The 22328-nt window shown below is 43.5% G+C and overlaps 1 protein-coding gene across 2 annotated transcripts in view; it reads left to right on the top strand.

Annotated features, from left to right (window-relative positions):
* Positions 1–22328, top strand: part of ZFYVE16 (zinc finger FYVE-type containing 16) — a 68049-nt gene that overhangs the window by 32168 nt on the left and 13553 nt on the right. For both annotated transcript variants that reach the window (XM_068248042.1, XM_068248035.1), the window contains 8 exons: positions 2153–2304; positions 4995–5244; positions 6791–6913; positions 7344–7499; positions 9046–9270; positions 10492–10574; positions 11791–11895; positions 19428–19578. In XM_068248042.1, coding sequence (XP_068104143.1) covers positions 2153–2304; positions 4995–5244; positions 6791–6913; positions 7344–7499; positions 9046–9270; positions 10492–10574; positions 11791–11895; positions 19428–19578 — 1245 coding nt within the window. The remainder of the gene's footprint in view (positions 1–2152; positions 2305–4994; positions 5245–6790; positions 6914–7343; positions 7500–9045; positions 9271–10491; positions 10575–11790; positions 11896–19427; positions 19579–22328) is intronic.

Here is a 22328-nt window from a genome sequence, read left to right as displayed (position 1 = left end):
GAAGAAGCCCCAGGTATGTATAAAATCTTTTTTCTATTTTAGCGACGCACTCCTCTCTGGTTCCCTTTAAGGATTTGTACTGCACTTCTCCTTAAATAGCACAAAATGATTGCTACAGCTACGCTTAGTTTATGTATTTGTTTTTTTTTACCAGCTGAAAATAGTGACCCCCCCCCCCCTTCCGACTCTGGTGCACACACACGAGCACGCACACATGCACACACGTCCCTTTTCCATAGAATAAAGCTCGCTGGCTGTGCAGTGTCTACTACTAGACTGCTGTCTGAAACCATCTCTAAAGATAAAAAGTTGAAATTTTAGGGTGAATAATGTGCCTCCTTCTGCCTCTTGCTAAAGGCTGTAGTCTGGCTAGCACCAAGCAGCAGAATAGTGCCTGTACATACCTGTACTGGATTCTAGTCCAATTGTAATTTAATAATGGCCAAGGTGGGGAAGACTTAGACCTTCAGTATACATCTTGCTGTGTATATCCCTATCATTAAGTTTGTCACTTCGTGTTTTATGTTTTTGTTGACCCTGTTGCTAGAACACGAAACTAAAATCTTCACAAGAATACAGACATTAGGCCCAGTGCACATCAAAAACCTCTAGCAGATCTCCATTACGCTAGATGTTTTTGAAGCAGATTTCAGAGTGATTCTAGGCATGTTTACAGACGTTTTCTAAACATGCCTAGCGTTTTTGTGTAGCAGATTACAAATCTTGTTACAGAAGCTGTTCAGTAACAGCTTTTACTGTAACAAAAACGCCTGGAAAATCGCTCTGATCTAGCATTTTTCAGAGCAGTTTTCCACTGTCCTATACTTTACCATTGAGGCAAAACGCCTCAGAAATATAAAAAATTCTGCAGCCCCCGAGTTTGCATTTGTTGAAAAAACGAACCTCTCTGGTGTGCACCAACCCATTCACTTTCATTAGCCAAGCGGTTTTCCCCCTGCAAGCGTTTTAAAAAACTCTTCAGAACCGCTCTGGTGTGCACCAGCCCTGAATCTTGCTTTACCAAAGAGTGCTTTAGTGCTGTCTGTCTCCCATTGGAGATCTTTCACTTCACCTCCTGCTCTGACTTCTCTCTTATGCTGAATACACACGTTGAGATTTCCTGTTCGATTCCCGGGATCGAACGGATCGAATCGATTATTTCCAACATGCTCGATTCGGATTTCGATCGTTTCTGCCGTCGGTTTGCATGTTAAGTATGCCAAATCGATGGCAGAAACGATCGAAATCCGAATCGAGCATGTTGGAAATAATCGATTCGATCCGTTCGATCCCGGGAATCGAACGGGAAATCTCAACGTGCGTATTCAGCATTACTTTGGGGGGTGAAGAGAAATCTAGCCAGCAATAAAAATCAGCTCACCCTGTTCAAATCTTAAATGGAAAACGTTGGTTGAAGATCTGCTTTAAAGGAAAACTTAAGTCAAAAAAAAAAAATGACATTTACTCACCTGGGGCATCCCTCAGCACCCCGAAGCTGGATGGTGCCCTCGCAGCCCCGCTCTGATCGTCCTGTCCCCGCCGGCAGCTACTTCCGGTTCGGCGACAGCGCCGACAGGCTGGGAACGCGGCTGATTTTCCGCGTTCCCAGCCGCTGCTATCACCCTCTATGCTGCTATAGCGTCTATATACACGCTATAGCAGCATAGAGGGTGATAGCAGCGGCTGGGAACGCGGAAAATCAGCCGCGTTCCCAGCCTGTCGGCGGCTGTCGCCGAACCGGAAGTAGCCGCCGGCGGGGACAGGACGATCGGAGCGGGGCTGCGAGGGCACCATCCAGCTTCGGGGTGCTGAGGGATGCCCCAGGTGAGTAAATGTCATTTTTTTTATTTGACTTAAGTTTTCCTTTAAGGTAAAGAACTCAAGACCAGATAGAGAGTAAGTGCAAAAGTTGACCACATGCTTCTGAAGAACCAATCTGGTTCCACCTGTTAAATGAAAGATGGGTGATAATTGGTTCTTCTGGGCTTCTGTTTCTAATTTTCCTCCTGTCGGCTTTAATGAGTTTGCTCCTTTGTCTTCCTTGAACTCCTCGGTTGCTCATTCATTATATCTTATTTTTGCTTTATTTTGTTATGATTTGGATAGTCCAAATGTATTATTTGTCCTTATTGTGTTTTTGTTTGCTTGCTAGGCCTGAACCAGAAAGAACAGAAGAGGGTGTGGTTTGCTGATGGATTATTGCCCAATGGGGAAGTTGCTGATACAAGTAAACTTGCCGGTGTCAGCAAGAGGGCCACACAGGATTCCTATCCAGCTAGTCCTGTATCTCCAGAGTGTGCCTTGGTGAGGAACAGCTTCGGGGGCTCACTGTGTGCTGCTTGCCTCAAAGCACCCGTTCAGGCACTGTACTTGGCTCGAAAATAATGTTTAGGTTAAAGGCATGTTGTCTCAGTTTTTTCATAGTTAGTATAAGTGAATAGAGGAATTTACAATTATGCAGTTTGTTATATTTGTGGCCGACAGTCCAGACAAATGTCCTTACTTGCTTACAGATTAACTTTTTGTGGCCAGAGCCACAGCTCAGCAATATTCGTCTCATCCTGCCCAGTTCCTCCCTGTCCAGTGTGTGGTAAAGCATTTATCCATTCCCATGCCCTCCTCAGTGTGTTTATAAAAAATAAACCCGAAACCTTTACTTCTGCCTACAAAAGTACATTTCCAAAAGGCCGTTCGACTTACCAGGTCGAATTGCTTTACCACCGCGGTCCCGTCTAACTGATGTTAAAAAGACTGGTTGTTGAATCGCAGATATCGTGAAAAAGCGCACCAATTCCATCTAATCTGCTCCCGTTGCCATTCGGGGAATAGTTGTAACCGAAGGCTTAAAACACGGTGAACAGACTGGCGCTAAAGATTGGTCGCACTGCTGCCGACAATGTAATGTGACAACCACCGGCCAATCCTGTATTACTAGGCCACGGTTGCCATGCACGGCTCGTGCACTAGAGACTTCTGGAGGCAAATCCAATGTGTGCACAGTAACTGTTAAGATTCGTTGATGATGCCCATACATGTACAATCGGTAAAATAGAAATTAATGTAATTTCACTGCCACCACCCTTTTTTTTTTTTTTTTTTTTTTTGAAGGAAGGAAAAAGACTCCCGCTAGCTATTCTTAGAAGGAAGAAACGATTTGCAAACCTAATTAGCAAAACAACCATTTATAAGAAAGCATAAACAATGCAGCAGTATGACTCTTCGGAGCGTAGATTCTTTGCAGCAACAATCGGATTACCAGACCAGGCAAAAGACCGAACGATAAAATCGTTAGTTTTATTCTAAAACTATACACTCAAATATACTTTACAACCAACAGATAAATATACCTGTCAGTCAGAAAAGATTGGGTTGATAGAAATGGGTAGCGATGAAAAGGAAAGAGAATGTCCTATAATACAGTTCAGAATACCATAATTGGAAGTCTATTTAAGCCATAGTCTTTGTAAGAAGTAGTCCAAGATGGTGATTTTGCCCATGTCCTAGCGGGCCGTCAATTGATGGTATTTCGATGTCAGATTAAAGTATAGGACGCTGGGCTTAGTGTTCCATTGTGAAAAAGTTCCTCCAGCCAGGGTGGTGAAGGAAAAACAAAGTTGATCAAAAAATGTCATTTTTGTATTGCAATGGCATGTGCGCTTGTGACTCATATGATGCATTCGATATGACCTGTCGAAGGAGTCACATGGTGGACAGCGCTGGGCCAACAGGCTGCACAGAGAAACTGGGAGGCTCTATTCTATCCAAAGCCTTCTCTCTACTCGGGTAAGTATCAAACACAAAGAGGGTTTTCTCACTTTGTTTACTTTAACCCTATAAGGACAGTGAGGAAGGTGTGAGAAGGTTACCGTAAATGCTTTATTATACACTGGGCAGGGAAGAGTTGAACAAGTATAGATGCCGGGAATGCAAATTTTTGTATGAAGCTTGAAATGAACCTATTGAATCCTGCTGAGGTGTGATTTGATTGGTCTGTTTTTTTTTAAGCTGCATACAAAATTAGCATAATCCTGCATCATCTCGGAAATTATTTGCATCTCATTGGCCAGCCATATCTTATAGTGGGCTTTGCCTTTCCTTATCCACATCTATGGCTCCCCCTCCCCTCTCTCCTGCAGTAAGGGTGGGACCATTCTGTAGTCTCTTACAGCTCATGACAGCCTGATGCAAGCTGTACAACATACTCAGGAAGAGGTGAAGGAGGGCTTTTCTCCAGTGCCACACACAACTCCACTTTGCTAACCCGGATTGAGTAGATGGTCTGTAGAGCCATCTGGTCCTCCAGAGAAACAAATTTTTATTTATTTTTCTTTCAACATTGAACACTCATGTGGAGGTGATGCATTTGAAAGACAAATTGCACCAGGAAAAAGTTTTTAATTGGGACAGTAGGTGAATTCTTGGGAATGGGGATTCAAACAGCAATAAAAACCTGCCAGTTGTACAAGCTATGGTAAAGCATGGATTTATTACTTTGTCATCTTCGAAGAGTTTTCACCCCTCTCTGTGAGACTTCCAAGTCACTGTGGCCTCCTCATTATTAACTCTGCTGATAATCACATGTCTGTATCACATGCTGGAAACTGGCCACATCTGATGTACAGTGACTCACACAGTGGGCTGTTCCCTACTCTGTCATTAGAAACTCACAAATGGCTTTACATTTCACTATGCCTCTCAGTACTGGTGACTTCACATTATCAGCCTCCTGTAATGTAAAAATATCATTTTCTTGATACAAAAGATATGTCGGTAGAAAAAAAAACAGTCTTGTAAAAGTAATACCTTTTAATGGCTAACTGATAAAGTTAAATAATGCAAGCTTTCTGGGATCTAGTCCCCTTCTTCAGGCATATTTCTAGATGTTAGCTGTAGTAATGCAGGGAAGCTGCATGAAGATGGCAGTTGTACTGGTTGCTGTTTAGCTGTTTGATACAAAAGGTAACCTGTTAATATTTGACCCTGTCTACTCTCAGGCTACTGGCCCTCTGCTGGACATTGCAAGCCAGTGTGATGAAGCAGTAAAACCAGCGGAGGCTTCCACTGAAGTGTCCAATGAACCAGGATCTGTCACTGGAGAAGCGGCCAGCCCCTTCCACATATCCTCCCCATCAGACTACACAATGCTTTGTGGGATTGATAAATGTGTCAGCCGGGAGACCAGTCTTATTCCTGATGATGAGTTAGGCCTACCGCCTCTTCTGCTAACAACTGGGGATGGAGGAGGTAAGTCTTGTGGTTATATATTGCAGCTTGCAGGGCCGGATTTACCATAAGGCATTGTAGGCACGTGCCTACAGGCGCTTGATGATGGAAAGGTAGCTCTCTCCTCTCCCCGAGTGCTTCCTTCAATTTCCCTATGCAGAGCCCGAGTGGAGTGTAAATGAGAGGTTACTCGCCCAACTCTAAGCATTCCACTGCCGACATCTATCTTCAACTGGGGGCATCTCCAGCTACGTAATACTTTGGGTCACCTCTAGCTACTTAATACTGAGGGTACCTCTGGCTACCTTATACTAAATTGCACCTGTAGCTAACTACGCCAGACAAGGAAAGTAAGGGAGGAGGGACAGCCAGCCAATGGTGCGCTTCGGTTGGGGTTTGTAGGTTCATGGAGGGTGAAGTCTATGGAGCCAGGACATCTGTGCCTATTGGCTCCTGTGATGTAAATCCGGCCTGACAGCTTGTCAAGTAAAAATTAAAATTAAAAATGCTTTTTTTCCTACTATACAGATTACCCTCTCCTAGCCTCGCACTGGTGCGCTGAAACATTGGTGAAAATCATTCTATAACTTCAATCATGTGTCAGTTTTTGTTTTTTCCTGGCCAGATGATCCCTATCCACTTCACAGCATGGTTTATGAGAAGAGGAGTTGGCACTTCAGGGTGACGAGGGTCACTCTTTGTTCTTTCACAGCATTATTTTAAAATATCCTACTCTGAGATTCCCTACCCAAGAGCCATGGCCCAATGCTCAGAGCCAGTTCAGAGTAGGAAATCCTCTAATTGTGAGGTTATCTATCCCAACACATGCCTCGTTTCCACTTAGTGCGCTTCTACCCACTTTTTTTCAGCACATCAATGTTACTGATTGATACCGGTTGCTGAAAAGTTGACAGAAGCGCACAGATGGAAACGCAATAAGAAACGTTTGTACTGAAAACATTATTTATACCGAATCAAAGTAATCTTGTATAATATTATTGAAGTTACCGTATTCATCAGACCGATGTTGTGGAGCTGAATCTACTAACGACCGGTGACCTTGAGGCCCCATTCACACTTGAGCGGGAATCGCGCGATTCCCGCTCAGCGCAAAACGCTAGCTGTTTTTAAAAACCGCTAGCCCATGTAAGCCTATGGCAGTGTTCTCACTGCCACGTTTGCGGTTAGCGTTAACCACAAACACGTCACATGCAGCATTTTGTGATCGCGATTAGCATGCATAGCACCGCTAATCGCGATCGCTCCCAAAATGCTGCAGTGTCCCAGAAAACCCCGGCGGTAATCGTTTTGCAGTTTTAGGTGTGAATGGGGCCTTAGGACATGATTTCTTGATATAGACTATAGCATTTAGTCACTGGGCAGGCTATAGAGGTGACAGTAGTGTGGTGCAGAGCTGCACAGTGCAAGTTCCAGTCATTCAGATAATATCCAAATAATTCCTCAGCATTCATCCTATATTATCACACTTTGATAAATTCCTTACAGCATGTTAGTATTTGCATGCCTGTTACTATACCTTAGTATAATGTAAATGTCCTTGTTTCAGATGCCTTGGTGGAAAACAGCCCCACTCATGCAGGAGCGATGATGCTTTTAAAAGAGGATGGACCAAATCCCATAACCTTCATCCTAAATGCAAATTTACTTGTGAATGTCAAGATAGTAACATGTAAGTAAGAGCGTATTCTCAGGTGCCTTCTATAAGCTATTATTTAGTATTTATATAGTCTATTTTCCACAGCGCTGTACAGAGTATATTGTCTTGTCACTTAACTGTCCCTCAGAGGGGCTCCCAATCTAGTCCCTACCATAGTCCTATGTCTATGTATGTATCGTGTAGTTTATGTATCGTAGTCTAGGGCCAATTTAACAGGAAGCCAATCAACTTGTCTGTATGTTAAGGGGGGGGGGGGACTAAGAGCCCGGAGGAAACCCACACATACACAGGGAAAACATACAAACTCCATGCAGATAGTGTCCTGTGGACCCAGCGCTGCAAGGCCACTACGCCATAGTGCTGCCCATAAATGTAGTGTGATGTCACACTGTCTGTGCTAAATGTATACAAAACCCTAAATGTTTTCTTTTACTCTATATAGATGTGTCAGAAAAATGCTGGTTCTTCTCTACAAATGGCTTACATGGCTTAGGCCAGGCAGAGGTTGTAGTTGTATTAAAGTGTTTGCCGGATGAAGAGATTGTGCCAAAGGATATATTTAAGCTTCTGCTGAATATCTACAATGATGCACAGAAAGGTGAGAAGGTGCATGTTTGCCTTTCCATCTAGTTTGTCACAAAATAACCTTGTACTGATATTATGTGGTCCATAAACTCGTGCTACCCCACACATGATAGGATCCTGCTACAATGGATTCCTAGAATAAATTATTCCTATTGGGAACCTCTCCAACGGGAATAAACAATATTATCTTTTCAGCTTTCACATGTAGCCGTCAACTGTATTCTACTGAGCAGATTTGCCCCCTAGTAGTCTGTGTGTGTGTGTGTGTGTGGGGGGGGGGGGGGGGGTGTATTTTATTATGTTTTCCTTTTTTTTTCATACAAATTGTACTGGGCGATATCAGCTTGTTGCCATTGCCATCATTGCCTAAAAAAGAAAAAAGTTCTTGGCTATTTCATGTTAATTTGACAATGAGACTGTCAGTACGTTTGGGTATGGGCATGAGGGTGACCTCTATACCTTTTTTATTATTAAAATTGGAATTACCGTTAGGCTTTGAAGTGATTGTGTGTGTTTAAATTGAGGCCCCTCGATCGAACACTTCCATTATTTACACCCCTTTTTAGATAGCATGTCAATCCAGTATACACACTATACGCTCTTATAGAAAAATGTTTGTAACAAAGTGCTTACACAGATCTAGGAAAGAATTTTGTGCCTTGAATTAAGCTCTTCAAATGATTAGTAACAAAACCATTCTAGACATACCTACAGATCAGTTGTTCTTGATCTTATTATAGCTTTCTATAGCCATGCTGTAGTAACTGCAGCTGTCTACTCAGACTTCTTATGTACAGGATGCTGCTCAGTTCAGGTACTCCCCGACTTATGAACGACCCTCGCGTGTAAGCCTAATTTTTCAGCATAAAAAAATTGCTGAAAAGTTACCCCCTTGGCTTATAGGCGAGTGAGTGGAGTAAAACACATGGTGGTGGAGCAGGTTTTGTTATGGCAGTAAGGATTGTGCACTAGTGATCCTGCTCATACCAGCTTGCACCCTGCTGTCTGTGCCCCCCCCCCCCCCCCCATCCCCTGCAACATGGTGTGCAGAGTGTGCTGCGCAAGACTCCCCCCGGCTTGTGATGCGGAGCATGCAAGCAATGTGTCAGCGGTGCAAAGATCAGGGATTCTTCCAGTCTGGAAATCGTCTCATATCTATGACGCCATCTAGTGGTTTCTTGAGACATCGCTGTGTCATCCTGTGGCACATATGGCTATGGGAAGGGAGGCTGACTTGTACTGGGGGAACATCTGGCTACTCTGGAGGGGGCTATATTCGGGTGGGGGCTTGTACGTGTGTCAATCACTTTTTCCTGGTTTCTGAGGTAAAAGTGGGTACCTCGTCTTATACATGGGTCGGCTTATATGCAAGTATATACGGTAAAAAAGGAGATTTTTTTTTTTTCTCTTTTTAATTGACATTTTGCTGTGGTACACAATACGATATGCCAAGTCCTAATTCCACTTTTAATACATTTTTAAAGAAAGTGTTGATTTTGGTTGTTATCTCAAATTTATTCGGTTTTGTAATTTTAAATGTTTGTACTTTTTTGTAACAGGAAAATATATAGGCAATTTGGAGAATATAACCTTTACAGAAAGCTTCCTGGGTAGCAAGGATCATGGCGGCTTCCTGTTTTTTACACCCACTTTTCAGGACCTCAGCGACTTGCCTGTTCCCAATAGTCCTTTCTTGTGTGGGGTTATTATACAGAAAATGGAAGTTCCCTGGGCAAAGGTGTTTCCTATTCGCTTAATGCTGAGATTGGGTGCAGAATTTGCAGGTAAGTGTTTTTATTTAACAAAAACTAGTAGTGGCTCAACCAGGCTGATACACATGAGGAGCTCAAGAGGCTGAGCAGAGACATGCAGCAGAATTTTAAAGAGACCGTGGCTCACACTCGCAACATATCCAAAAATCGAGATAGTTGGTTCCACATATCCACTGGCATGTGGGTAAGCCCCTATGACCATGTCAAGACTAATCTCATATAGGGTTCCCTACACTAACTGTGGATACAATCGCATCCTACACATACATGATTGGACACATGTCTGATAAAGAACTGAGAACAGATGTACCTTAGGTTGCCCACAGGCCAAAACTTAGTGGGGTGCAGTCTGATGGGGGAGGGGGAACCACCAGAAGATTCTCCCTGTGCCTCCGCACACACCATATATGTAAAAAACACTAGTGATTTCTTAACTAGGCTGATAACTAACACACAAGGAGCTCAAGGGGCCGTGGTAGGGGGCTATGGTGGATGGGGACCACCCGGAGGACAACCATCTGGAGATTCAGGTGGTACCATGCCACCCACAGTTCCAGAATACTTTAATGTTCTTGACTATATTGTAACAACATGCATTAATCATCAAAAGGAAATAAACATAAAAGTACAGGAGTGGACTTGTATAAGAGTCAGACCTAAATTTCTGACTCTTAGGCCCCTTTTACACTTAATCAGTTGGTATGCGTTAGTGTGCATTAGTATGTGTTAGTGCACGTTGGTACGCGGTTTTTCCATAGTGCATTGGGAAGAAGATTTCAGTTAAAATGCGTTAAGTGTGAAAGGTACAATAGGAAAACATGGGACTTGCTTTGAAAATCGGTTTTCTTTCCGTTTTAACTGAGAGCAACTGATTAAGTGTAAAAGGGCCCTTATCCTGGGATAAGAGATGCACTTCATGCTCTCACCTGCTGTCTAGCCTCTCTCTCCTTCCCGTTGTTACCCCTGGTCCTGCCTGCATTCTGATCTCTCAGTGCACAGCATGCAATGTACATCAGTTATTGGCTGCAATACAGCCGTGAACCACTCCTGGTCCCCATGTGCAGCCATTAAACTTGCTGGGTAGACTTACACTTGAGTCATTAAAAAATTCCAGGTAAAAAGGGTCAAATTTTGGGGTTGACTTCTATTCGAGTATATACAGTAGATTTTTTTTTTTTTCTTTTTTCTTTACAATTTGTTTTAATCCTATACTGTTTGATTTAATTCCTTAAGCATACCCTTCTCCGGTAATAAGCCAAAGAAATCGAAAATCCGTATTTGGAGAGATTGGACATACTATCATTAATTTATTAACTGTAAGTACTGAATTTTTGTGGATTTAGACAAACTTTTTTTTTTTTTTTTCAAGGTTTTGGTCTTAGCATAGTGACAGTGTTAAATAGTGAGAGGAGGATCTGGGATAGGCGTCAGGATCTGGTATAGGCGTCATTCTGATATTTGTGGAAGGGGTTGGCTGAGTCATGAAACTGACATGCTGTCCATGCACTGATTGCAGTGGGAGGCTGTTGGTTGTATCACTGTGTGTAGTCCTATTAGTAGTTTAGGTACTTTAAAGTGTACTGAGCTTTGTTTTTTGTTTATTTTTTTTAACCATTTGCGGACCGACGCTGTTCAAACCTACGTCCTGCATATGGCAGCGCGGATCTGACAGGATGTATATTTCAATCATCCAGCAGCGCAGTCAAGCCGCTCCCGCCAATCACACCATTTTCTCCCCACCGCCGTACACTTGCCCTGTCGTCTCTGAGGGCAGAACTCTGTGTGCCGGTAAGGAGCGGTGTTCTTATGCACCTGACCCTGTCGTCACTGTAAGCCATTCCCATTGGCTTGCATTGATTGACTGGGTCAGGAGCCAATGAAAGCGGCTCCTGACCAGCGCCAATGCTGTGCCATCATAGGAATGGCAGAGAGAGGGACCTGCAGTGGGGACAGAACAGCGTTGAGCGGCGGATTATTGTGGCGATTCGTTGACCGTGTTTTACCGTACTAGCAGTCTCTGGTCCTTAAGTGGGCAAAGACGGCTGATACGGAAATGGTTAAAAAGAGAACCTCCCCATAAGGTGTGTGTGGTGTGTGTGTGTTGGGGTGTGTGTGTGTGTTGGGGGGGGTGTGTGTTGGGGGGTGTGTGTGTGTTGGGGTGTGTGTGTGTGTGTTGGGGGGTGTGTGTGTGTGTTGGGGTGTGTATGTGATGCATACTGGGAGATGTGAGTACAGCGCTGTACTCTCATCTCCAGGACTTCTGTCATGAAGCGCGGCACAGTGCTGAGTCCACTTTAAGCGGGGTGGGGGGAGGAGAATTGACAAGAATAAATATTATCCTCATTCCTACTACTGATTTTATAAAAAGCCAACACATTCCGTGGCAGAGTAAGAAGCCCTCCATCAATCTGTTGTATCTTCAGTTATTTTTTGCATGTTATGACATTAGCTCATCTTTGATTTAAATTAATATTTCTGTAATCTATGTCTTGGCTTATCTGCCTGCTATTTATTCCTGTTGTGTTTTTTCAGGACCTTAGAAATTATCAGTACACAATTCCACGCGTAGACGGTTTAGTAATTCACATGGAAGTTGGCAATATCAGTATAAAAATCCCTTCAAGGCGACACAATGAGGTATGTATTGTCAGTGTGTGTGTGTTGCAGTATTGCATATTTAGCACTGATGAACTGTGGGACACCTCATATGCTCACTCCAACCTGAATAATCGCAAATACCTTCTGTTTTTAAAGCGGAATATAACCCTGCATTTCAACTTTGCTCTAAAACATAATTTACAGCATATTATATGCAAAAAGCATTTTTTTTTACTAGACCAGCATTGGAAGGGTTAAACACAGAGGTTTTAAGTTCCGTGCAGACGTTCAGATAGTTACATTCTATTTAGTTATATGTATATATTTAGAAATGTTACACACTCTTTGGCTGTCCTCCAACTCCTTCTCAGTGAGAGAGATGAGTCACAATAAACACTTAGATACATTTGTGTAAACAAAAAGTATCTAACTCAAGTTCGGATGCGTCTGCAAAAATCTCCAGGGACTTTAAAGCCCTGTGTAACCCTTCCAACGCTGGTCTAGTAAAAAAAAAATGCTGGTTGCATATAATATACTGTAAATGTTTTAGTAAGATGCCTTTTTGTTCTTCTAATTTTTTTTTTTAAGCCCCTTACGCACTCCAAGGGACCAGGCAAAGGAGTATGACAATATAGGATATAGCAAACCAAAGCATGTAAATACTATAGTACTGTATCTTAACCACTTCAGCACCACAGGGTTTTTTGCTTAAAAACCAGAGCAATTTTCACATTTCAGCGCTCCTCCCATTCATTCACCAATAACTTTATTGCTACTCATCAGATGTAAATGATCTATATCTTGTTTTTTTTGCCACAAATTATGCTTTGTGAGGGTGATATTTGCTTTTAGTAATTATGCTATTATCTGTGCATTTTAAAGGGAAAAATGAGAAAAAAAAGAAAAATACACTATTTCTCCATTTCCATGCACTATAGTTTGAATAAACAATGTTACCATAGGTAAAACCCACACATTGTATTTGCTAATTTGTCCTGGTTATCTCAACATTTAAATGATGTTCCTAGTACAATGTATGGCGATAATATATTAGTTTCTGGTTTGTGTTTTTTGTTTTCTCATTGTACTCTATCAGTAATTAAAAGCCCTTATCTTCATGATTAACAGTAATACACTCTCATGGCATACATATTTAAAAGCTAAGTCCCTAGGGTAACTATGTATTCTCTTTTCAATGCTGTCACTTTTGTTTTTTTTTTTTTACAAGTATTTATTTAGGGGTATAGAGTACATGAAAATAACAGTTTTATTGCTTTTCGTTCAGTTTTCCGGTAAAAAAAATCACATGACTTAGCCCTCAGTTGTCAAACAACACAAAATCTATTCTCTCACTTGTCACGGTTAAAATGATACCCTATATACATAATCAGATAGCTTATTGGGCATACAGCACACTGTTTACCACAAGTACGCATATCTACTCCCCTGAGCTTCAAGTAAAGTTTTGTGGGGAGTAGATAAGCGTAGCAAGGGAGGTAAAGTGGTTAAAGAGAATCTGTACTGTCCGATTTGTACAATAAAAACATACCTATCGAGTCTCTGTGATCTCCTGCATCCCTCTTTGCCGTTTCTGCCACTCCCTGACGCGATCCTGGCTTTTAATTGCCAGTTTTAGGCAGTGTTTACAAACAAAAAACATGGTCGCTAACCAGGAAGTGATATATGTGTGTGTGTGTGTGTGTGTGTGTGTGTATTATTATTATTATTATTATTATTATTATTATTATTTTTTATTTATATAGCGCCAACATATTCCGCAGCGCTTTACAAAGCACAATAAGACGACAAGGGGAACATAGATACAACTAACAAATGTACAGCAGAGTTCCAAGCATCACAAATATTGTTACAAGAACAGTAAACATTAGGAGGATGACCCTGCCCTTGCGAGCTTACAATCTAATGGGTAGTGGGGGACACAATAGGTAAGGGGGTGGAGGATGGATGAGGCAGTGATTCTTTGCCTCTCATTACATTGTGACAGACAAGTAAATAAGGGCTATGGAATGTTATAAGCTTGTCTGAAAAGGTGTGTTTTAAGAGTGCGTTTGAAGATGTCCAGGTTTGGAGCATGACGTACAGGCTGTGGAAGAGAGTTCCAGATAAGGGCTGATGCTCGTGTAAAGTCCTGGATGCGAGCATGAGAGGAGGTGATCAACTTAGAGGCCAGGAGAATTTCTTGGGAGGAGCGAAGGTTGCGGGAGGGACAATATCTTGAGATTAGTGAGGAGATGTATGGAGGAGACAGCTCGTGGAGGGCTTTGTATGTTAGAGTCAAGAGTTTGAACTGGATCCTCTGGGTAATGGGTAACCAGTGGAGAGAGTGGCACAGTGGGGCTGCATCGGAAGAGCGTGTGGAAAGGTAAATGAGGCGGGCCGCTGAATTTAGAAGGGATTGGAGAGGAGCTAGCCTGTTTTTTGGTAGGCCACAGAGCAGGGTGTTGCAGTAGTCTAGGCGGGAGATGATTAAGGCATGAACAAGCATTTTGGTGGCCTCTTGTGTGAGGAAGGGACGGATACGGAATATATTTTTGAGCTGGAAATAGCAGGTGGTGGTTAATGAGGCAATATGAGGTTTAAAGGAGAGCTCTGAGTCCAGTATAACCCCCAAGCAGCGGGCCTTAGTGGTTGAGGTTATTGGGGTGTTGTCTACCGTTATGGTTGCAATTGGTGGGGGTGTAGATAGCAATGGTGGAAAAATCACAATTTCTGTTTTAGTCATGTTGAGTTTGAGGAAGCGGGAGGACATGAATGCAGAAACGGCACGTAGACAGTCGGGGACTCTGGATAGTAGTGAGGACAGATCAGGAGCTGAGAGATAGATTTGGGTGTCATCCGCATAGAGGTGATACTGGAAGCCAAAAGAGTTAATTAGTTGTCCCAGGCCACGGGTGTAGATTGAGAAAAGAAGTGGCCCAAGAACAGAGCCTTGAGGTACACCAACAGACAGTGGGTGTGGAGAGGACTTGGTGTTAGAGAAGGAGACAGTGTAAGAGCGTCCAGAGAGATAAGAGGAGATCCAGGAATGTGCTTGTCCCTTGATTCCTAAAGATGACAGTGTCTGCAGAAGCAGAGCATGATCAACAGTGTCAAAGGCAGAGGAAAGGTCAAGGAGTATTAGAATGGAGAACTGGCCTTTGGATTTAGCTACCAGTAGGTCATTAGCAACTTTCGTGAGGACAGTTTCAGTGAAATGGTGTGTGCGGAATCCAGATTGAAAGGGGTCAAGTAAGGAGTTGGTAGAGAGAAAGGCAGACAATTCTGAATGGATGTGACGTTCCAGTAGTTTAGAAGCAAAGGGGAGGAGCGAGACAGGACGGTAGTTGGATAGAGAAGTTGGATCAAGAGAGGGTTTTTTGATTAGTGGTGTGATGATAGCTTGTTTGAATAAGGAAGGAAAAGTGCCAGTGGAGATAGACAGGTTGAATAGAGTTGTTAGAGCGGGATTAAAGGAGGAGGAAAGCTGGGGGATTAGATGAGAGGGAATGGGGTCCAGGGCACAGGTAGTGAGATGCGCTTTGGAGATTAGTGAGGAAAGACACTGTTCAGTTAGTGTGGTGAAAGATGTTAGAGTGGGAGAGTGGTCTTGTGGAGCGGGGGGAAGGCAGTTAGTGGTGGGCAAGGATGCAGGCGGACAGAAGGAATTTATAGGTGGCGGCTGTGCTGGTAAAAATGGTTGTGTGTTGAAGCTATTACGTATTGCATCAATCTTGCTTGTAAAGTATGATGCAAAGTTGTCGGCTGACAGACATGTGGTAGGGGGAGGAGGTGGGGGACGAAGTAGGGAGTTAAAGGTGTTGAACAATTGTTTTGGGTTGTGGGACTGTGAGGAAATGAGCGAGGAGAAATAAGACTGCTTAGCAGAGGTGAGGGCATCCCTGAGCTCCTGCATAGTTTGTTTATAGTGATTGAAGTCTTCTACAGCAGTGCTTTTTCTCCAGCATCTTTCTGCCACCCTGGAGTGCCTTTTCAGCTGTTTGATTTGTTCTGTGAGCCAGGGCTGCCGGTTAGTTTGGCGGGGGCAGGTGGTGGTGAGTGGAACGGCTGAATTCATGGCAGAGGAGACTACATTAAATAAGTAACTGGATGCTGCCTCAGGGTCAGTGTAGGAAGACAGGGTACTTAGAGGTTGCAGGGCCTCAGTGAGGGAATTCACATCCAGGTTGCGGTAATTCCTGCGCGTGACTGTATGGTGTAGTGTTGGAGGAGTTGACGGTAGAGAAGAATTGATTGAGAAGGTAAGAAGGTTGTGGTCTGAGAGGGGAAGCGGAGTGTTATGAAAGCTTGAAATAGAACAGAGGCGGGTAAAGACAAGGTCAAGAGTGTGGCTATCTTTGTGGGTGGAAGTGGAGGACCATTGGGCAAGGTCAAATGAGGAGGTGAGAGAGAGCAGTTTGGTGGCAGTAGGGCAATTAGTATCGATGGGTATATTAAAATCTCCAATGATGATAGAGGGGATATCAGTGGAGAGGAACTGGAGAAGCCATGCTGAAAAGTGATCCATGAAAGTAGAGCTTGGACCGGGCGGGCGGTAGATAACAGCAATCTGAATGTGGTATGGAGAGTAGAGACGGACAGCATGAACTTCAAAGGATGAGAGTGCGGGCAGTGGTGCGAGTGGCTTAAAGGAACAGTGTTCAGAGAGGAGGATCCCCACCCCCCCTCCATGTTTGTGGCCATGTGTATCTATCACAGTGCTGTCCAACTGGCAGCCCGCGGGCCGCATCCGGCCTCTTGCTGCGGGCCGCTTGCTCCATGCAGTGGCAGCTCTACAAAGCCCGAGAGTCCCCAGAGCTGAGAAGACTTTATATTTTTTTTTTTTTTTTTAACCCCCTTTCCCTCATGCTGTGGCTGCTGAAATGTACATATTTACAGCCCCCCCCCCCCCCCTCATTCTCCCCGTGCTGCTGCTGCCGCCTCCTCTAACACATCTCAGATCGGCGGCGAACAGGAGATAGGAGCCAGCCAGACCGGCGCATAGCAGCCGCGCGGTGGACTTTAAATGCTGGACATGACAGATGTCACTTCCTGCATTTGAATTCACCGCGCAGCTGCTATGCGCCAGTCTGGCTGGCTCCTATCTCCTGTTCGCTGCAGCTGCTGCTGACACACCTCAGATCGGCAGCAGCAGCACGGGGAGAACAAGGAGGGGGATGCTGTAAATATGTATATTTAAGCAGCCACAGCATGAGGGAAAAGGGGGGTTATGGTGGACTCGATTGACTGTAGTTGGGCAATAATGGCTGTATTCCGGCTGCCAGTCAAAATGCATTTTGTGGGGAAATATGCTGCCAATTTGACTGCATTTTTGGGGACATATGCTGCCAATCTGATTACATTTTGTGGAGAATCTGCTGCCAATCTGATTGCATTTTGTGGGGAAATATGCTGCCAATCTAATTGCATTTTGAGAAGAAATATGCAGCCAATCTGCATTTTGTCGGGAAATATGCTGCCAATCTTTTTGCTTTTTTTCAGAAATATGCTGCCAATCTGATTGCATTTTGTGGGGACATATGCTGCCAATCTTATTGCATTTTGTGGGGAAATATGCTGCCAATTTGATTGCATTTTGTCTGGAAATATGCTGCCAATCTGATTGCATTTTGTGGCGAATCTGCTCCCAATCTGGTTGCAATTGGTGTGGAAATCTGCTATCACTCTAATTACATTTTGTGGGTAAACCATTTTAAAAAAAAAAATTCTTTGGGGTGGGGGGTGTCGGCCGGCTGGCTGGCTCTCCACCATGTGGTCTGGAAAAAAAATGGCCCTCCATGCCTGCGAAGTTGGACAGCACTGATCTATCATGCTACAGTATACTATAAGTTTGTATTACATAGTGAATTTTCTGCACTCCAGTCAGGGTTTTCTCAGCATGGGCAGCTTCCTCCCCCCTCAGACAAGCTGAAATTGAGAGCAGAGACCTGTCTGTGACGGATAAACAAAGCGCGCACACAGAAACTGCAGGGGGCGTGCATAACTTCTCCCTATCACAGCAGAGGCAGTGCCTTCCTCTCTGGGTCAACAAAGCTTGACAAAGAAAAGATTAGATATATTACAGAGACTGTGCAACTAGAAAAGGCTGCAGTAATCCAGACCACATTAGAACAGTTATAGGAACTTATAGGATAGAAGAAATAAGGCTGAAAATTTTGTTACATGGTCTCTTTAATTCAGTCAATAATTGGGAATAATTTTTTACTTTTCAATACTTAAGCAAGCGAACAGAGATAGTGTCTAAGCTAGATAAAAATGCACAGTGGTCAATATGCAGGTATTTACATGCAATAATTACACAACAGCTTGCACAAGAAGCATAGGTCTCACCAGTTAATGCAGATATAATACTGATGGATGATACTGTAGCATTGCAGCCATGCACAAGCAAGTCACAGATGACAGGCAGTTCCCTCAGTAATTAGGCAGCAGCTTACACAGGAAGCTTGGATCTCACCAGCTGGTGCTTTTCAGGTAATCCACACAGGCCCATAGTAGTGTGCAGGTAGCGAGCAGGCTATAAATTGCTGTCAGCCCGCCCACCCACTGTGGCTCATGGGTCTCTAACTGACGCATGCACCTTCCCACTTCCCACTATAGCCCAATACAGAATACCGCAGGGAGCCAAAAAATAGGTTTACTATAACAGGAGTTCTATTATATAAGGGTTTAATCAGGCTTTCCTCCCATATACTTATAATGGTGCTTGGCACCTGGACATGTAGTTTACTATACTTGTATGCTTACTTTATCAGAGTTTACTATGAGATTATACTGTATAGGTTTATTTCACAGCTATTCCACGTTTTTTCTTCCTTGCTTAAAGAGACACTGAAGCGAAAAAAAATATATGATATAATGAATTGGTTGTGTACTATGAATAATTACTAGAAGATTAGCAGCAAAGAAAATATTCTCATATTTTTATTTTCAGGTATATAGTGTTTTTTCTAACATTGCATCATTCTATAATATGAGCAGATTACACAACACTCTGCACTCAAAATTATTCTTTCAGAGCAGTCTGTGAAGTAATGAACTCTCCTCTGCCAGTGGAAAAGTAAATAGTCCAGGAACAGTTGAGATAATAAAAGTCAGATAACAGCCCTCTCCACGACTAACTTAGTCGGAGAGCTTAATGGCTTGTTTGCATAGAGATAACTGGAGTTTCTCCACTCTTCCTGTACTGGAAACAATTAGACTGATGTATCTGATCTTAATGTTTTATTTCTTAGCTGTACTACACATACAAATCATAATATCATAGTTTTTTTTTCGCTTCAGTGTCTCTTTAAACCTGTTTATTGTTGAACTAGCAGACATAAGCCTGTTTAAAAACGGGCTCTAGGTCTATCTCCCCGCTGCATGTCAGCACGAGCACCCGCCCGCTCCCCCTGGCCCTGTCTGCCTCCTGTCCCAATGGCTACATATGCGCAGTAGCCAAAACACACAGGACACAGGGACAGGAGGATGACGCAGGGGCAAGTAGGGTTTATTATATAGGATGTGTCCATATAGATGGGCTGTAATTGCTGTGTCTTTTTTCTTTGCAGATACTTAAAGTAATTCATTCATGCAATGAGCATGTCATCAGCATTGGTGCCGGTTTCAGCATGGAGGCCGATTCTCACCTGGTTTGTATGCAAAACAATGATGGCATTTACCAGACACAGACCAACAGTGTTCCTGGAAAGACAAGGCAAGGTGAGGCCTGATCATTACATCTCTATGCCATTCAGAGGTCGCTAATTCAGAAATGTGAGCTGACGCAATGCAACAAGAACTACCGGGTACATTCAATGTTGACAAAACAAGAATATCACCTGCTGCATTACAGAAGCCTATTTGTAAAGATTTTCAAAATAATGCTTGATCATTTAGCATTACCTTATTCCACTTAGTTTTTTATAATAATTCCTACATACTATGGTAGCTCAGAGCACCTCTATCATACAAAATAATTCAAGTTTGCCTACATTTCTTCCTGAATCTGTGAGCAAAGCTCTGCTCTCAAAAACAAAGACTTGCCTCCAGCAATTCATGTGTCATGCTGGCATGTGGGTATAAACAACAAGCTTTAAAAGGAAGGTCCAAGCAAAATAAAAATGAGTTTCACTTACCTGGGGCTTCTACCAGCCCCATGCAGCCATCCTGTGCCCTCGTAGTCACTCACTGCTACTCCAGTCCCCCGCTGGCAGCTAGTTTAGTTTTTGCCGACCTACATTTTTACGCATTCCTGTTAGTGCAGGAACATTAACATATACATTTTACGTGTTGGTGGTGCAACGTGTAAAAATTTACGCATTGCACCACTAACGCGTAAAAATGTATGTGTTAAGCAGGGAACACACTTGACTATTTTTGTGCGCGTTTTCTGCACAGAAAAACTGAGAACTCATGTTAATCAATGTGCTAGTACACACTTACTGTGTTGTTCGCCCGCAGAAAAAAACTGACATTCTGCATCCTGATTCTAAACATTTTGGCAGTTTTCTGTATCAATTACATCAGCTGCTGTGAAAAAACGCACGCGTTTTCCTGCATGGAAACACACTTAGTGTGCAGAAAAGGTATGCAGAAAAATGCGCGCGTAAAACTTAGTCAAGTGTGTTCCCTGCCTCAATGTTCCTGCACTAGCGGGAATGCATAGGGCACAGGATGGCTGCATGGGGCTGGTAGAAGCCCCATGTAAGTGAAACTCATTTTTTTTATTTTGCTTGGTCCTTCCCTTTTAAATGTGACCGTCAAAAGAACTGTGCCAGTAGAATGTATAGAGCCTAAGTTTCCAACATGTGGTACTCGTACCCCAGGGGGTACTTCTGATGGTTCCAGGGAGTACTCAGGCTTAATATACTTAACCAAGAATAAATGTAGAGTTTTTTTAGGAAATCGCTCTTATTTAAACACCAAATTACCATAGTATTTTAGCTAATTAAGGGCAACAGTAAATGCTTGGAAATTGTTTAGATCCATTTATCATGTACTACGACTAAATATATATTTGTCTAGAGGTACCTGCGATAATGGTTACTATGCTAGGGGATACTTGGTGAGTACAGGGTTTTACAAGGGGTAAATCCCAATAACATGTAGAGAAACATTGGTATAGAGAGTATGTGTTTTCTCCTTTTTTAAAGGACCACTATAGTTAATGTATAAAACTTAAAATGCATATGTATAAAATGTACTTTTTGTTGCAGAATAAAATGCACTGTAAATTACTTTTCCTCCTATGTCGCTGTCACATACAGTAGGGAGTACAGATGTGATAAGTTTTGGATTAGTCCATCTCTATGGGGGATTCTCAGTATCTCTATTTTTTTCAAAAGCACTCCCTGGAAAGGATCCATGCAAAGACGGTGACCGGCTTCTTTACTCGCTCACATAGCCGACTTTGACCTGAGCGAGCGGAACGGTCGCTCAGGGCGCTGGCTTCCAAGGGGGCGCCTATAGCTGATTACCTATACTGAGGGCACCTACACCTGATTTCCTATACTGGGGGCACCTATAGCTGGCTACCTTTACTGAGGGTACCAACACTTGGCCACCTATACTGGAGAGGTGCCTCCAGTATAGGTGGCCAAGTGTTGGCACCCTCAGTAAAGGTAGCCAGCTATAGGTGCCCCCAGTATAGGAAATCAGGTGTAGGTGCCCTCAGTATAGGTAATCAGCTATAGGTGCCCCCTTGGAAGCCGGTGCCCCCAGTATAGGATCTCATGGGTAGGTGCCCTCAATATAGGTTGCCAAGCATAGGTGCCCCCAATATAGGAAGTCCGTTGAAGGTCTCCATCCCCCCCCCCCCCCCATAGGTAGCCAGGCGTAGGTGCACGCCTGGCTACCTATGGGGGGGATGGAGACCTTCAACGGACTTCCTATACTGGGGGAACCTATGCTTGGCAACCTATATTGAGGGCACCTACCCATGAGATCCTATACTGGGGGCACCTATACCTGGCTACCTACCTATACTGAGTCTGGGGGCGTTTTGGGGGGGCACACTGCGGTTACAACGCGTGGTGCAAATTGTCGGTGCTGTGCTATCATTCTAAATAGGGGGGCGTGGCTAACTGTCCCACTGATTGTTTATATTAATATTCCTGAAAGGTTCTAGCCTTTTAAGTATATTCAGGATAATGCACTCTTTTCATCCATTCGTGGTTATTACTACTATTTTTTTTTTGTGTGTGTGTGTGTGTGTGTGTGTGTGTGTGTGTCAGTCAGTCAGTCAGTCAGTCAGTCAGTCAGTCAGTCAGTCAGTCAGTCAGTCAGTCAGTCAGTCAGTCAGTCAGTCACGGAGATCTCAGCATTTGACGTGATGTGTCACAACGTCAAAAAGGTTGGGAACCGCTGTTCTAGGAGATAACTCAGGAGAAAAGGTTTATTGCATATGGGCCTGTGTGTGTGGCGTATATGTGCGCGCAAGCGGGAAGAGTATGGGGGGGGCACGAAAATCA

The sequence above is a fragment of the Hyperolius riggenbachi genome, chromosome 1 (assembly GCF_040937935.1).
Source record: "Hyperolius riggenbachi isolate aHypRig1 chromosome 1, aHypRig1.pri, whole genome shotgun sequence".
Lineage (NCBI taxonomy): Eukaryota > Metazoa > Chordata > Amphibia > Anura > Hyperoliidae > Hyperolius > Hyperolius riggenbachi.
Note: the sequence above shows the minus strand (reverse complement) of the source record. Positions and strands in the feature narration are given on the sequence as shown.